This window comes from Pipistrellus hanaki, assembly GCF_964339955.1.
Source record: "Pipistrellus hanaki genome assembly, chromosome: 3".
Classification (NCBI taxonomy): Eukaryota; Metazoa; Chordata; class Mammalia; order Chiroptera; family Vespertilionidae; genus Pipistrellus; species Pipistrellus hanaki.
Window position 1 is genome coordinate 133,711,974 of NC_140505.1, and position 18,364 is coordinate 133,730,337.

At 36.7% G+C, this 18,364-nt stretch overlaps 1 protein-coding gene across 1 annotated transcript in view; it reads right to left on the reverse strand.

Annotated features, from left to right (window-relative positions):
* Positions 1-18,364, reverse strand: part of LEMD3 (LEM domain containing 3) — a 74,604-nt gene that overhangs the window by 18,497 nt on the left and 37,743 nt on the right. The window contains exon 4 of the mRNA XM_084877587.1: positions 16,658-16,725. Within this exon, the coding sequence (XP_084733713.1) occupies positions 16,658-16,725 (68 nt within the window). The remainder of the gene's footprint in view (positions 1-16,657; positions 16,726-18,364) is intronic.

The window sequence follows — 18,364 nt, forward strand, 5'->3', positions numbered from 1 at the left end:
TCGATACAACAAGAGGATATAACTCTGGTAAACATATGCACCCAATGCAGGACCACCCAAAACATAAAATAAACTTCTGGAAGGTATCAAGGGAGATATCAACCACAATACGATCATATTAGGAGATTTTGACATCACTGGGTAAATCCTCTAGACAAAAAAAATCAACAAAGAAACAGCAATCCTAACTGACTCACTAGATCAGATGAACTTAATTGACATATTCACAACATTTCACCCCAAAGCTATGGAATATACATTATTCTCAAGTGCACACAGGATATTTTGAAAGACAGACCACGTATTGGGACACAGGGAAAGTCTCTTCAAATTAAAGACAGAAATCATATTGAGCATCTTCTCAGATCAGAATGGCATCAAATTAGAAATCAACTACAATAAAAACAATGAAAAAAAATCAGACACTTGGAAGCTAAATAGCATGTTATTAAACAATGATTGGGTTACCAAAGAGATCAAAGAAGAAACAAATAGCATCCTGGAAACAAATGACAATAAAACACAAAAATCCAGAATCTATGGGACACAGTGAAAGCAGTCCTGAGAGTAAAGTTCATAGCTCTACAGGCCTACCTCAAAAAAAAACCAAGAAAAATGGTAATAAATTATTTAACCCTACAACTTAAAGGATTAGAAAGAGAGAAACTAGAAAAGCCCAGAGTGAGCAAAAATAAGGGAATAATAAAGATCAGAGTGGAAATAAATGACATAAAGACCAAAAGACAAACAAACAAAAAAAATCAATAAAACTAAGAGCTGTTTCTTTGAAAGAATAAACAAGATGGATGCTCATCAAAAAGCAAAGAGAGAAAGAAAAAAAAAAAAGCAAAGAGAGAGGATCCAAATAAACAAAATCAGAAATGAAAAAGGTGAAATAACAACAGACCCCACACAAATACAAATGATTGTAAAAAAAAAAAAAAAAAAAAAATACTATGTACAACTCTATTCCAACAAACTAAACTGGTCAACCCAGAAGAAATGGACATATTCCTAGAAAATTATGACCTTCTAAATCTCAATCAGGAAGAATAAAATAACCTGAATAGGCTGATAACTACCAATGAAATTAAAGCAGTAATAACAAAAAGCTTCCAGCAAACAACAAACCTGGGCCAGGCAGCTTCACAGGGAAGTTTTACCACATTTAAAGAGAAGAACTAAAACTCTCCTCAGACTATTCCAAATAATTCAAGAGGAAGGAATACTTCTAAGCTCTTTCTATGAAGCTATAATTACCCTAATTCCAAAACCAGATAAAGACACTACAAAGAAAGAGAATTACAAGCCAATCCCTGATGAACACAGATGCTAAAAACGTCAACAAAATTCTAGCAAATCAGATCCAGCATTACATTAGAAAGATCATATACCATGACCAAGTGGAATTTATTCCAGGGATGCAAGACTGGTATAATATTTGCAAATCAATAAATGGGATACATCACATAAACTGAGAGATAAAAATCACATAATCATATCAATCCTATTTAATAAAAGCCCAGCGACTGAAATGGAGGAACGACCAGAATGACTGGAGATCAGAATGATGGCACCGACTGGTCCCGCCCCCTAGCGGGGAACCCCACCCTTATCGGAGATGTGGACAGCCTGCAAACTGCCCATGGCCCCCCGCTCTGGCTGGCCCTGCTCCCCAGTGAGGATCCCCTACTTGATCAAGGCAGGCCAGCCAGCCCACACCTGTGCACTGGGCCTCTATCCTATATAATAAAAGGGTACTATGTAAATTGACCCCAATGGTGAACGACCAGAACAACCGCTTGACCAGTCACTATGAGGTGCACTGACCACCTCTAGGTACCTTTCCCCAGCCAATAGGCTCAGATCGCCCAATGGCAAACAAGGAACTGGGGGTGGGTGGCAGGGGTTGCAGGTGGCACCAGGCCAAAGCCCTTGCTCCACTGGTTGCCCAACACACAGAGGGCAACCTGCGGTGGGGGCAAGGCCGGCAAGCAGGCAAACAGCTGAACTTTTGGTCCCCTCCCCCGGTAGTCAGGCTCCCAATACCCAAGGGCAAATGGGAAACCAGGGGTGGGTGGTGGTGGGAGGTAGGCAGGTGGAACAGCTGACTTCTCAGTTCCTCCCCCCAGCCAGCAGGCACTGATCACCTGATAGCGTACGGGAATTGGGATGGGCAGCAGTAGGAGGTTGGGCCAGCTGCGGGCAGTCAGGGAAGATGGCCTTGATTGCAGGCCATGCCTAGGGACCATAAAAAATCAAACACCCTTTCTTGATAAAAATTCTGAGCACAGTGGGAATAGAGGGATCATATCTCAACACAATAAAAGCCTTATATGACAAACCTATACTAGTAGCCAACATAATACTCAATGGGAAAATACTAGAATCATTTCCCCTAAGAACAGGAACAAGACAGGGATGCCCACTCTCACCACTCCTGTTTGACACAGTACTGGAAGTGCTAGCCATGATCAATTGACAAGTAGAAATTTCTTTTAAAAAGGCACCCAAATTGGAAAAGAAGTAAATCTGTCATTATTTGCAAATGACATGATACTATACATAGAAAACCCTAAGGACACGATAAAAAAAAACTACTAGACTTAATAAATGAATTTGGCAATGCAGCAAGATACATTATTAATACCAAGAGATTGATGGCTTTTTTATATGCCAATACGGTAGAAAGAGAAACTAAAGAACAATCCCACTGACCATTGCAACAAAAAAATTAAGATACCTAGGAATAAACTTACCTAAGGCGGTAAAAGACTCAAAAAACTACAGGACATTGAAAAAAGATAGGGGGAAAAATAAACAAATGGAAGAATATGTCATATTCATGGACTGTTAGAAGCACCATCATTAAAATGTCCATTCTACCCAAAGCAATCTATAGATTCAATGCAGTATCCATTAAAATACCAACAGCTTATTTCACAGACCTAGAAAAAAATCTCCAAAAATTCATATGGAATAAAAAAAGACCCCGAATAGCCGCAGCAATCCTGAGAAAGAAGAACAATGTTGGAGGATCACAATACCACATATCAAGCTATATTACAAAGCCACTGTTCTCAAAACTGCCTACTAGCACAAGAACAGACATGTGGAATAATGGAACAGAACAGAGAACCCAGAAATCTACCCAAGCCATTTTGCTCAATTAATATTTGACAAAGGAGGGAAGAATACACATTGGAGTCTAGACAGTCTCTTCAATAAATGGTGTTGGGAAAAATGGACTGATACATGCAAAAAATGAAACTAGACCAGCAGTTGCCAACCGCTGCTCCAAAGGTTTCCTTAAACCAGCGGTAGCCAACCTTTTGGACCTAGGTCAGCAGACTAGTTGTTGGCAACTGCTAACCTAGACCACCAACTTACACCATACACAAAAATAAACTCAAAATGGATAAAGGACTTAAATATAAGACAGGAAACTATAAAAATCTTAGAAGAATTAACAAGCAGCAAAATATCAGACACTAGGGTTGAGGGCACGTGCTAGAGGTTGGGAGTGCAGGGGAGAGATCAACGGGGGGAAAAGGAGACATACCTAATATTTTAAACAAAAAAGAATTTTGTTTTAATTGGCAAAAAATGTGAAATGGCACTTCTCACTCAATTTTTTTAAAAATATATTTTTCATAAAACTGCATGTTAAAATGTAATATTATTTTAAACAATTATATAAATTTGTTTTGATTTCTAATATGGTAATTATGCATCTAAATATAAATAAATAAAGAAATAATAAATAAATAATTAAATATCCCACAAACAAGACATTTATGTTCCTCAGACATTTCAGGAGTACTAGAGTTACCAGCTGTAGCTCTAGCTGGTTTGGCTCAGTGAATAGAGGGTAGGCCTGTGAACTGACAGTCCCGGTTCGATTGTGGTCAAGGGCATGTAACTTAGTTGCAGGTTCCTCCCCAGCCTGGGCCATACTCCAGACGAGTGCAGAAGGCTATTAACCAATGTGTTCCTCTCACATTAATATTTCTCTCTGTCTTTCCCTCTCTCTTTCACTCTCTCTGAAAATCAATGGAAAAAGATCCTTAGGTGAGGATTTAGAAAATAATAATAATAATAATAATAATAATAAATAAAATAATGTATTTAGAAAATTAAAAATAAAATAAAAATAATTTATTTTTAATCAAATTATTAAAAATAAAAGTAGATGTATCACATTACATCTACTGTTTTTCACTTGCTTTTTTCACAAAATGAGGTCAGTGCAAACAAAACAATCCCAAGTTTTTGTAACAAAACAATATTCCATTGTATGGCTATTTTATACTTTAATCAATCAACGTCTTATTAATAAACATGTAAAGTGTTTCCAGTTAATATTTTAATATATCAGATAGGGCTGAAAATTCTTTGAAAATTCTTTCTTTCAATATTTATTGAGGATTCACTATGTGTTAGGTGCTGTTCTAGGACCTAATGATGTAGCACCAAACAAAACAATCAAAATTCCCTATGCTCACAGAGCTTATATTCTATTAAAAAATATGTTTTCATATACTACGTGAAGTGAAAAGGATGAACTTCTAAAAGTAGAAATAATTCTGTTTTTAAAGTCAGTAAGTAATAGCTATTACATTTCATAAACAGATTCTTCAGTGGCACTAAAATCACAAAGTTCTCATTTGATCAGTAAATTTACTTCCTAATATAAAATTGGTAATTTTAATATGTAAAATTTTAAAATCCTATCTAATAAGAGTAATATGCAAATTGACTGTCATTCCAACACACAAGATGGCAGCCTCCTTGTGGACACAGATGGATGCTACAAGATGGCCAGAAGGGGAGGGAAGTTGGGGGTGACCAGGCCTGCAAGGAAGGGCAGTTGTGGGGGGGAGAGGGGGAGAACAGGTCTGCAGGGGAGAGTAGTTGAGGAGGGGGAGAAGGGACCAGGCCCGCAAGGGAGGGCAGTTGGGAGCAAACCTGCAGAAGTTGGGGGTGACCAGGCCTCCAAGGGAGGGAAGTTGGGGGCGACCAGACCTGCAGAGGAGAGCAGTTGGGGGAGAGGGGACCAGACCAGTAGGGAAAGCCTGTTAGGAGCAATGAGGCTGGCAGGGGAGGACAGTTAGGGGTGACTGGGTCAGTGGGGGAAGGCAGTTGCAGGGGACCAGGTCTGCAGGGGAGGGCAGTTAGGGGTGACTAGGCCAGCAGGGGAGGGCAATAAGGGGCAATCAGGCTAGCAGGGGAGCAGTTAGGGGCAACTAGGAAGGCAGGCAGGTGAGTAGTTGGGAGTCAGCAGTCCTGGATTATGAGAGAGATGTCCCAGATTGGAGAGGGTGCAGGCTGGGCTGAGGGGGACATACCCCCCCACCAATGCATGAATTTCATTTACCAGGTCTCTAGTGTTTTATAAGCAGAACTAATCTTGCCAGGCATTATTACTTAGGTGTAATTAATACCAGGATTTTTCTAGATGGGAAAGATAATTACAGGCTATCTGTTATTCGAAAAAGAAAGTGTAATTATTTAAGTATTATTTATAAAAATTTTAAAAGTTGCCAATGTAATTATTAAATAAATGAGAAGTGGTTTATATATAAAATCATTTCAATGGAATATTATGAACCCAGAAATAAACAGATCTAAACAGCTATATGCTTAAAATAGTAAAACTACATTTAATTTACATTTATTTATAACTATAAAAGTTATACACTTGTGAGTAAAAACTAGAAAATGAAGTGATTTCTGTTTTAATATAGCTTTAAAATATTATACAATAAAATTACACAAAAATAATTTCAGACAATATTGTTGTTATAAATATACTAGAAAACACGTGCATAACTAAAAATCAAACAAAATTCATAATCATTGCTCTAAAACTAGAGAAGAAAAAAACCTCTGATAAAAAAACATCAAGAGAACATAATTCTAATTACATTGCATGAATCAGGATTAGCTAAAGCACAAACTACAGTAGTCCCCCTTAACCTTGGTTTTGCTTTCCTCAGTTTCAGTCTCCTACAGTCAACCACGATCCAAAAATATTAAATGGAAAATTCCAGAAATAAACAATTCCTAAGTTTTAAGTTACCTGCCATTCTGAGTGTTGTAATAGAATCTCATGCTGTTCCCATTCCATCCCATCCAGGATGTGAAACACCCTTTTATAGTGCGTTCACAATATATACACTAGCCTTTTCAGTTATCAGATAAACTGTTGCAGTATTACAGTACTAGTGTTCAAATAAAATTATTTTTATTTAATAATGACCCCAAAATACCAGAGTAGTGATACTGGCAATTCAGATATGCCAAAGAGAAGCCATAAAATGTTTCCTTTAATTGAAAAGGTGAAAGTTCTTGATATAATAAGAAAAAAATTATATGCTGAAGTTGCCAAGATCTACATTAAAATCAAATCTTCTATCCGTCAAAAGTATGAAAAAGGAAAAAAAAACACACACACACACAAAAACTCATGCTATCACACCTCAAAAATGCAAATGTTATAGCTACAGTGCCTAATAAGTGCTTAGTAAGATAAAAAAAAGGCAATAAATTTTGGGTGGAAGATGTGAGCAGAAAACCTATTCTGATTGATGGTAATGTGTTGTACCAGAAAGCATTGAGCCTATATGAAGACTTTATAGTAAGTAATTCTCTGAAGAGTGACTGACATTCACATAACTTTAATTATAGTACATTTTTTTTAATTATTCTATTACTAGTTATTGTTATTAACCTCTTATTGTTAACAGGATCAGCACTGTATACAGGACTTTCAAAATCCACAAAACAAGATTAATATGGGTTATCCATGAAGCTGGAGATACTGCATTGATTCTCCTTTGTAATACATAGGTTTTTAAAAAAGATTTTTGTATTCATTTAGTTCCTTTCAAAGATTTTAATCCTTCAAACACAGGCACTATAGCAGACTTCAAAGATATATTTTAAAATTCAATGAAATGTATACACTTTAGTTACTGGGATGTGTATATATGAGCTTCAACTTACATTACTTCAATATGCAGAAAATTATGACACTTTTGCATTCTTATATAGAATTTTGAAGGCTAGACTATACACATTTCAAATAATGTTGAAATAAATAAATTTCCAAGTTTACTAGCTGTATATTTTAAATATAAATGTTTTAGTCTGGCTGGTGTGGCTCAGTGCTTGAGCATGAGCCTATGAATGAGGAAGGAGGTTAGGGTTCGATTCCCAGTCAGGGCACATGCCCAGATTTTGCAATCCCCAGTAGAGGGCGTGCAGGAGGTAGCCAATGATGTTCTCTCATCACTGATTTTTCTATCTCTCTCCCTCTTCCCCTCAGAGGGAGGGAAGGAAAAAGGGGTTGGGGGTGGGGAGAGAGAAACATCGATGTGCGAGAGACACATCAATTAGCTGTCTCCCGTGCAGCCCAGGTACATGCCCTTGATTGGGAATCAAACCTGTGACCCTTGGTGCTTGGGCTGATGCTCTCACCAGTGAACACAAAATTGACTAGGGCCCCAAAAATGTGTATTTAAAACCCAAGTCAGATGCTTTGAACATGGATTACAGTTTCAAAGTATAAAAATAATACCGTTTCTATAAAAGACTCAGCTCATTAAAAAAATTAAAAAGAAGGGGAAATGAAACTGCTAAAGGTAAGTCAAGCAAATATTAAAACCTATTGAGGACAGTTACAAAATGGACAAAATACATGTTCATAATAGCAATGTGGCTTTCCAGTTAGTAAACATTCTGGTTAATTGTGAGATAATATATGCTATACATCAAATGCTACCTTTTTAATTAAAATATGACACACAAAAATCAATGTAAGAGTGAATATAATTTAACTTGATCATTCAGTGGGAACTTGATCTTTCAACTCCAAGAATAATGAAAAGAACATAGTCCTCAGAATCAAGCAGACCTGGGATCAAATCATGACTCCATTATTGACTACTTATTAATCCTCATTTAAGTGAGGATTAAAAACAAACAAAAACAAAACAAAACAAAAAAACCAAACCTCATTTATGTAGATGCATCTACTTTAATCACTTCTTCAGATTCCAACCATTATTTATAGTCAGTCCCCTGTCCATCCAATAGATGGAGACAGAGGCTATGAACTCAGCTCTCCCATTTAAGAAGCAGAACAATATAGTGATTAATTTCCAGTTCCATCACTTACTAGCTGGATGACATACTTATTAAATCCCTCAGAGATTAATTTCTTAATAAAGTGGGTCTGATACACTGACCTTGATGTATCATTATGATATTAGAAGTAACACAGAGAAAGTACTAAGATAAAATGTACATTAAGTCCTCATTTTATGTCATGGATAGGTTCTACAATTTTAAATGAAATGACATAACAAGACCAATTTTACCATAGGCTAAAGTGATATAAACAAGATTTAAGTTCCTATGGCATCTCATCTATACTAATAATAGACAAATATGTAAAATTGACCGTACCTCCACGATGCCCACAACCAATCAGGAGTGAGTATGCAAATTAACCCAACAAAGATGGCGGGCCTGTGGGCAAGTGCCACACCGTCAAGCAGCCAGGGACAGGGTGGGATTTCCCTCCCACCCCCACCCCTGGCTGCTCAGGGCCTACATGTGCAGGTGCCGAGTGGTCAGGAGTGGGACGGGATGCCCACCTGCCCTCCTCATAACTGGGGCGACGTGGCAGACATCCCTGGGACCCCACCTGCTTCAAGCCTGTGGCCAGTGCACACATACAACGGCGCCGAGCGGCTGGGGTCCTGTCAGCCTGGCCTGGGGGTGGTTGGCTGGAGTTCACAGTCCTTTTGGTTTCTACAGCCTCTGGACCAGAAGTGGAAACCAAGAGCACGGTGAGCAACAGAAATGCTGAGAATTGTAGTTCTAGTACCAGACGCGTTTTAGCATCTCCTAGACACTAAAGCAAAGTGAGCCTGGAGTAAGTTACTGTTCTGGTGTAGGATGTAGGGAACACAAAGGTGAGAGACATAAGTAAAATCAAAGTGTTAAGGAAAAATTAAAGGAATATATCCTGCAACTTCTAGGAAATCTCCACCAATGGAGCAAAGAAAGAAAGAAAGAAAGAAAGAAGAAAAACAAACAAACAAACAAAAACACCTCTATTAATATTCTGTGAGCACCAAACCACACTGGGTTGGGCTCTCGGACAATCCGCTCATAAGATTGAAAGACAGACAGAAACTCCTGGATTGGAGAAGGCTCTCCTGAGGGCTCACAGATTGGAGAGGGTGCAGATTGAGCTGAGGAACCCACCCTCCGTGCACAAATCTTCATGCATCGGGCCCTTAGTCAAGTTTATAATGTAATGACATTGAATGAAACGATATTATTCAAGGACCTGCTGTACTGGGTAAGTTGTAATCATTATGAAACTTCTCCCTTAGTCCATTTCCATGAACACTTATTTTCCCACAAGTACACAATTTTATTAACAGCGATTAGCATTTTAAGCTCAGCCATAAAAGTCTATCTAGCCCCATAATTTGGCACATTTGTAGCTAACTTATTTCCTTTTTTCCCTCCCACAAATCTTAAGCATACTGTTTTTACAATTAAATAGGTTTTTAAATTTACCAAGGAAATTAACCACCCGTTCACTACACCATTTCTATTGGAAAGTTAGCACACAAAGCTCCCACCAATTAACTTAAAAACCAATCTGTATCTGTTCATCTCTGAATCTGCCCTCATTGATCTAGAATGATCTTTTCTTTTTTTAAAAATATATTTTATTGATTTTAGAGAGAGAGGAAGTGATAGGAATACAGAGATAGAAAAATAGATGAGAGAGAAACATTGATTGGCTTCCTCCTGCACGCCTCCTACTGGGGTATCAAGCCCACAAGCAGGTCATGTGCTCTGACTGGGAATCAAACCAGTGACCTACTGGTTCATGGGTTGTGGCTCAACCACTGAGCCACACCAGCTGGGCCTGGAGTGTGTTTTCCTAAAATAAAACTGGAAGATCTTAGGGGTTAGAGGAAACAAACAAACAAAAACAATCTATGTTTTTTCAATATAATGCTATGTATTTCCTAAATGTTCCACCAGAGGGACCTCTTTTCATACAAACAGCCTTTCAATCTGAAAAATGAGAATAAAATTCTCAAGACATTGGGGAAGTTAGAAAAAGAATGGTTAACTTATTTAAATTAACTGTTATGTTATTTAAATTTCCTCTAAAGGAGAAGGTGAGGAAAATAAAAAGAATGTAAAGAATCAATTTTAAGAAAATAAAAATTAAATGAGGCTTATTTATTCTCTCATTTTATTAAACATTTACTAATACTATGCTGGTAACATAATATAGGCTGGAGGAAAATTCAGCTTATACCAATAGGAATTCTACACATTCTTTGGTCTATTTACTTCTGAATGAATGCAATAACTAACTGTACTGATTGTGAAACCATAGGACAAATACTTGAAATGTACAAATTTATCTCAATGAAGCAGAATGCCTAAAATACGCATATCTACTATCATCACTGTTTGATACCAGTTTAGTAGTGACATTCTTCCAATTTATGATTGGTTCTTTATCCAATCCTTTAGGTATTATACTACAAACAAATTTGTCTGTCATCTAGGTCAAAACTGAAAATAAAGACAAGAACAAGGCTGAGAGACAAACTCTGTAGCATGTTATTAGAAACCTCTTTCCAGGTGACACTGATTTAATTAGTTAGGAACCAATAAGGAAGAAATAAAAACATATTGGGAAACTACTATAATCATTAGGCACTGAGCTAGGTCATTTAATATATGCACTTAAGTCTAGAGGAACTCTGACAAGTATCACATTGAGAAACAGGTACAGAAAAGTAAAGGGACTTGACCAAGACAAACAGTTTCTATGTGAGTCATCTAATCTCCATCATATTATACTAGAGGCCCAGCACGTGAAATTGAGTGAGACCCAGAGTCCCCCAGCAGGACCCATCAATGCACCTCCTGGTGACCGTTCATTTGATCATTCCAGTGTTACGGCCACTGGCTTTTTATAATATAGATAGTCTTAACATCTATTGGCTATCTATATATGTCATTAATAGTACTTCTCTTTTTGGCAAGTATATCAAGACTTAGAACTATATTACATTCTTAATTGTTGAAAAGCAGGGATATCAGCAAGATGACAGAATAGGAAGTCCCTGACCCTCCTTCCCCCAGGAGACAGTAATTCAACAATATACAAATTTCCTTTGTAATAGATCTAAAATCCTATCAAGAGGCTCCTGCATCCAAACAGACTCAAAAGAAACTAGCTGCATGGAAGCCAGTAGGAAAATTTATAGCATTCACTCAGCAGAGTCCCTTTTCCTGGCACAGAATGGTGCAGTTAGACAAAATTCCCAACTCCTAGATTCTCCTTGAGGATGGAAAGAAAAGACTGAACCATATGTCTAAAGTTCAGACTTTTGGGGGAGCTACCAGAGGGACTGGTTTCAGTCTTGCCTGGATTTAGGCATTGACAAGTAAGGGCACCAAGTTGGGAACTGCCAAGAACAAAGGCAATGAACAGTTTGAACTAGCACACAGGCACTCATCATTGCTCCTCCCCACAGCTCAGTCAAGAATGAGTGGGAGAAAACCCTAAACTCCTGGCTCCTCCCTGAGGAGGGAAAGAGTTGAAACATGTATCCAATGTTCCAGTTTCTTAGAGAGATACCCAAGGGATTAGTACCTGCAGCACCTGTCTCAGAACACTGACAAGACCCGACATAATCTATGTAGATGGATGGATGCTGCTGAGAACAAAAAAAACTGCTACTGCCCCAGAGGACCTGCAGTACAACAGACAGACACCAGAGGGAGCAAGAAATTATAAGATCCTGAAAAAAGAAACCTACAAAAACTTCTATTTAGAAATGTATACCCACAAAAAGCAGCATTCCGAGAAAAGATTTAAGGAGACCCTGGAATTTCTGAGTTGAAGGTTTCCCCTGAATAAACTCTGGGACATATGGCTGCTCTAAAATGCATACATTGCAACCCAAAGTAGCAAGGCACAAAAAGTAAACAAGGAAATATGGCCTAACTAAAGGAACAAAATAAATCTCCAGAAACTGACCCTAAAGAAACTGAATATAAATTACCTGACAAAAATATTCAAAATCACCGTCATAAATATGCTCAATGAGCTCAGGAAAATAATACATAAATAAAATGAGAATATCAATAAAGAGAAATAATTTTTTCTAACATTTTTATTGATTTCAGAGAGGAAAGGAGACAGAGAGAGATAGAAACATCAATGATGAGAGAGAATCACCAATTGGCTGGCTGCCTCTTGCACGCCTCCTACTAGGGACTGAGCCCACAACCCTGGCATGTGCCATTGACCGGAATCCAACCCAGACCCGTCAGTCCGTAGGCCCACGCTCTATCTATTGAGCCAAGCCAGCTAAGGTGATAAATCATTTTTTAATGGAAATTTTGGTGCTGGAAAATATAATAATTGAAATGAAAATTTCACTAGATGGATTCCACAGCAGACTTGATCAAGCAGAAGAAAGAATCAAGGAACTCAAAGATAAGTCATTTGAAATTATTTAGTCAGAGAAACAAAAAGAAAAAACAATAAAGAAGAGTGAAGGAAGCTTAAATAACTTAGAGGCTATCATCAATCAGAATATTATATGCATTATGGAAGACCCTAAAGGAGGACAGAGAAAGGTGAAAAAAGCATATCTGAAGAAATAATGATGAAGATCTATGGAAAGAAAGGGACATTCAGATTCAGCAAGCCCAACAGCCTCTTATAGAATACAAGAAAAACAGTATTGAGACAAGTTTATTAGTAAATGCCTACATTAAAAAAAGAAAGAGCTCAAATGAACAACTCAATTTTGTACCTCATGAAACTAAGAAAAGAATAAGTTAATATTAGCAGAAGGAAATAATAAAGCTAGAGCTGAACTAAACAAAATGGGGATGGGGTAAATCAGTAAAAGAGAGTGTTGTGTTTTTTTTTCCCCCAAAAGATCAGAAAATTGGCAAAGCCTTAAATAAAAAAAAGAAGATTCAAATAAATCAGAAATAAAAGAGAATATTACAACTGATGTCACATAAATACAAAGGATCAGAAGAGAATAAGAATTAACACTAATCATTCTCAAATTCTTCCAAAAAATTTAAGAGGAGGGTACACCTCCACACTTATTTTATGAGGCCAACATTATTCTGATACCAAAGCCAAACAAAGAACTATAAGAAATACAGACCAATATCCCTAATAAATATAAATGCAAAAAAATTCTTAGCAAAATAATAGCAAACCAAATTAAACAGCACAGTAAAAGAATGATACACCATGAACAAGTGGAATTTATTCCTGAAATGCAAGAATGATTCAACAATTTTAGAGGCCTCACATTTCCTGACTTCAAAACATATCACAAAGCTACAGTAATCAAAATAATATGGCACTAGCATAAAGATAGGCTTAAGTCAATGGAAGAAAATAGAGAAATTCATGCACATATGATAAACTGATTTTTTACAAGGATGCTAAGAACACACAATAGGAAAAAGTTTCTTTAACAATGTTGAAAAAAAAAACCCCAAAATTTCCACATGTAAATGAATGAAATCGGACTCTTTTATTAGACCAAATACAAAAATCAACCCAAAATAAAGACTTAAACATAACACATCTATATATATATAAAAGGCTAAGTGTCCATCCATCCAACCAGTAGCTATGATGTGAACTGACCATCATAGGGGGTAGACACTCAACACAGGTGCTGTCATGACACGTACTGGCCATTTAAAAATAAACAGCACATAGACCTGACGCCGACAAACCAACACTTGGCTTCCCCCAAGTAGGACACAGACCCTGCTATAACCCTAGAGCAATACCCCACCAAATTTCAGCCAACGCTGCCAAGACCCCATGGCATAAAATGCAGCCCACAGCCCAGCCCAGAAACTGTCTACTGTTTCGGTCACCTGCTCGCTGTGGGCACTGGGTACTGACATCATGTTGCAACGCCTGGCTTCCTCTCCCTAGCAACAAGCCTCCTTGGAGTTTCTTCAGCCCAGGAACCCGACTACTTTATAGCCAGGTGCAAAAATATTTTGCAGTTTAACCAAATGTTTGTGAAGTGTTTTTCCGTGCCTCATCTCATTTGATCCTCACAGAGGTCTTAGAGTAGGTAGATAGGAAACTCATCATCTTTTCATTAGCAAGTTGCCAATAGTGATATTAAAATACTTCTTCTAATTAATTTCCTTTCAATGTGCATGAATCTGTGTACCAGGACACTAGTGAAACTATAAAACTCCTAAAAGAGCCCTGGCCAGTTTTGCTCAGTGGTTAGAGTATTGGCTCTCAGATTTGAGGATGGCAGGTTTGATTCCTGATCAAGAGCACATACCTTGGTTGTGGGTTCAAACCCTGGGCACGTGCAGGAGGCAACCAATTGATGTGTATTATGTCAATGTTTCTCTCTCTCTGACTCCCCATTACTGCCACCTTTATCCCTCCCTTCCACTCTGTATGAAAAGTATCTTCAGATGAGAATTTTTTTTTTAATTCCTAAAAGAAAATACAGGGTAAAGCTTTATGTCTTGGCAATGACTTTCTGGACATGACACCAAAAGCACAGGCAACAAAAGCAAAACATACATGTGGAACTATATTGAACTAAAGAGCTTCTTCACAGTAAAGGAAACATTCAACAGAGTAAAAAGGCAACTTACAGAATGGGAGGAAATATGTGCAAACCATCTATCTGATAAGGGTTAATATCCAAAATAAATAAGGAACTCCTACAACTCTATAACAAAAACAAAATCAACGTGATTTTAAAATGGACATGGATTTGAATAAACATTTCTTTAAAGACATAAAAATGTTCAATAGATACTCAACATCACTAATCATCAGGAAAATGTAAGTAAACATCACAATGAGTTATCACCTTACAACTGTCAGCATGACCATTATTTAAAAAACAACAAGTGTTTTCAAGGATATGAAGAAAGGGGAACACCTGCAAACTATTAATGGGAATGTAAAATGTTGTAGCTGCTATAGAAATCAGTATTGAGTTTCCTTAAAAAATTAAAAATAGCCCAGCTGGTGTGGCTTAGGGGTTGAGCATCGGCCTATGAACCAGGAGATCACAATTCAATTCCGTCAGAGCACATGCCAGGTTGTGGGCTCAATCCCCAGAGTGGGCGTGCAAGAAGCAGCCAATTAATGATACTCTCTCATCATTGATGTTTCTATCTCCCTCTTCCTTTCTGAAATCAATTAAAAAATATTTTTTAATTAAAAATAAAACTATCATTTATCCCCACTCCTAAATATGTATCCCACAGAATTGAAAAGAGGATATAAGACATATCTGCATCCCATGTTCACTCTGCTATTATTCACAATAGCCAAGAAGTGGAAGCAACCTAACTATCTATTACAGACTGATGGATAAAAGAAAATGGGAGTTTTTACACAAACACACACACACACACACACACACACACACACACACACACAGTATTCAGCCTTAAAAAATATATGTCATGTTACAACATGGATAAATGAACTTTGAAGGCACTAATGCTAAGTGAAATTAGCCAGTCACAAAGTATAATGGTGGTGGCCTGGGACTAGGAAGAGGGGAAATGAATAATCGCTGTGCAATGAGAATAGAGATTCAGTCATACAAGATGAAAAAGTCTTAATACAATGATGTGCATGTAGTCAACAATACTGTATTGTACACTTAAAAATGTGTTAATAGGATAGATCTCATCTGTTTTTGACCACAATAAACAGAGGCGAAAATAAAGTACTATACTAATATATGACATGACTTGCTGGTAATGAATCATGTCAGCTTCTGGAGATCAACATTTCCATTTTAAGTACACACATATCTTTATGGAATTTTATTTACAGAACTGAAGCTCACCATTATGGCTTTCAAAATCCACTGTCTTTTTGGAAATCAGAATGATATCTATCCATCTTAACCTTTCCTTTCTTCTAGGATTTCCTAAATATCATTTACAGTGGTTTATAAAATTCATCTGCAAAGTTCTCTTATTACCCTAAAATGAAATTAATCTGCAACAGATCTGAAATAAATAACAATTTAGATGCATACTTGCTCTTACATGCTATGTCCCTATCTCAATTTCTCTCTCACAACTGTTGTTTGTTTCCTTCCAAATTAATGTGCAATGTCTCAGAGAGAGAAGCAAACTAAAACAAAAATGTTGAGTATTTCTGCTTTTTCTATCTGCTCCCATTATACCAAAGAGTAGGCCCAAGCTTTTAACAGTGCAATTAATAAAATGCATGGTACTTTTAAATTTTTATTTGTTAGTCCTCATCCAAAGATGTTTTGCTTTTTATTGTTTTTAGAGAAAAAGGAAGGGGCAGAGAGAAACATTGATTGATTGCCTCCCATATGCGCCCCGACTGGGAATTAAACCCACAATCTGGGTGTGCTTTGATAGGGAATCAAATCTGCATCCTTTTGGTGTACGGGACTATGATCTAACCAACTGAGCCATCTGGCTAGGGCAAATAAATGGTACTTTTGATATAAGTTATTATTTATATAAACTTTAAGAATATAGTTATTAAAATTATAATTTCACTGCTTACTTTTAAATATGCAGCTGCCTCTTGGACAGAAAGTGTTCTCTGACTAGAACTGCCACATTCATGATCTCCTGGAAAGATTAGCATATTATTAATTTTGAATCAGTACGGTGTTCAATGGAAGAAAACAAATATTAATCAAAATATATTACAAATTACAATTATAGTTATTGTACTCACTAAAGAAAGATGAACATTGTTTATATTTCCTAGGAATAATCCAAGTAATATAAATAAATAATTACCTTTACATAAACCACAGCCTTTAACATGCATTACAGTCTAGATAAGAACTTATCTTCTTCTTATATTCCCAACTACATTGTTAGCTTGTGTAGGAACTATGTGACACTATGCCTATCCAAAGATCTTGGCACACAGAAGGCCCTCCACAAATTCATTATTTTCAAGCGGGAAAATTCATTGTTCTAATATATACATCTATCACTAAAACTGATAAAGTATGCAAATAAGTTTTAATTAAAACATACATTTTCAGAACATAACTAAGCCTATTTTTAGCAAGTGGTGTATAAGCCTTAAAAATTATTTTAACACATCATTATAAGATTCTATTCTGACTATAATCTAGTTTCTACAGAAAAGCAAATTTTCCTTTTTTTGTCGCTATAAGAAAATCCAAAGCCTTTTCTTTTAGGTTATCTGTGGTTATTAGAGATCAATTATCCTCATAATGAACTTCAAATTTAAGTTTTTCTTGTCCTGTTTCTTTCAAGTAATTGAAAAAACTTTAATTAACCTAAAAGTTCAATAGTTAAAGTAAAATAAAAGTCTTGGCAAATTTTCCTATCATAAAAGAAACCATGTTCTTATTCATAAGTTTTGTTAAGAGTAGCCAGATATTAGTGGTTGTAGTTGTAAAAAGGGAACAAATACCTATTAGATGAACAAGTAAGTTTCAAACTTTATAATGCATCCTTGGAAATTCAGATGCCTTAGATCTACACCAGGGGTCAGCAAACTATAGCTCATAGACCAAATCTGGCCTACCACTGGATTTTACTAGTATAAACATGAAGTTTCATTGGAACACAGCCACACTCATTCATTTATGTATTATCTATGGCTGCTTTCATGCTATAATGGCAGAATTGAGTAGTTGCGACAGAGACAGTCTAGCCCACAAAGCCTAAAAATGTTCTACACTATTTGGCCCTTTCACAGAAAAAACTTTTCCAAACCCTGCTCTATAGAAAGGAATCTATATCTTTAAAAGCACTACAGATTATGCTGACATATTCATAAAACAATGCTATAGAAACAACTGTAGACGCTTGCAGTAGCAATATCAGGAATTCCTGGCTAAAGTATGTACTTAAACTATTTCTAGTTGCTACAGCATACCAAATAAATGTCATTAGCATCCAGTGTATAAATATGACCGTTCAAAAGTCAATGCAAATAAGGCTTTTAGTGATATACACAGAATTGTGAACCTAAAAAACTAATCAAAATTAAGGACCCGAACTAATAAAATAAAGATTGATGAGAGGATGGGGAACTGCCAGGATTCTAAATGCCTCCATGCAATAAGAAAAGTTCCCCATTAACTACTAGGCTTCTACCAATGATGTGGTTTCCACAAAAAGGATCTACTACATCAAGAGTATGAACAATTACATTTTTCTTTTCTTGTAACTGTTTATAAGAAGAAAATCTCTTCTATAAGAAGAAAGTCTCTTGGTTTAA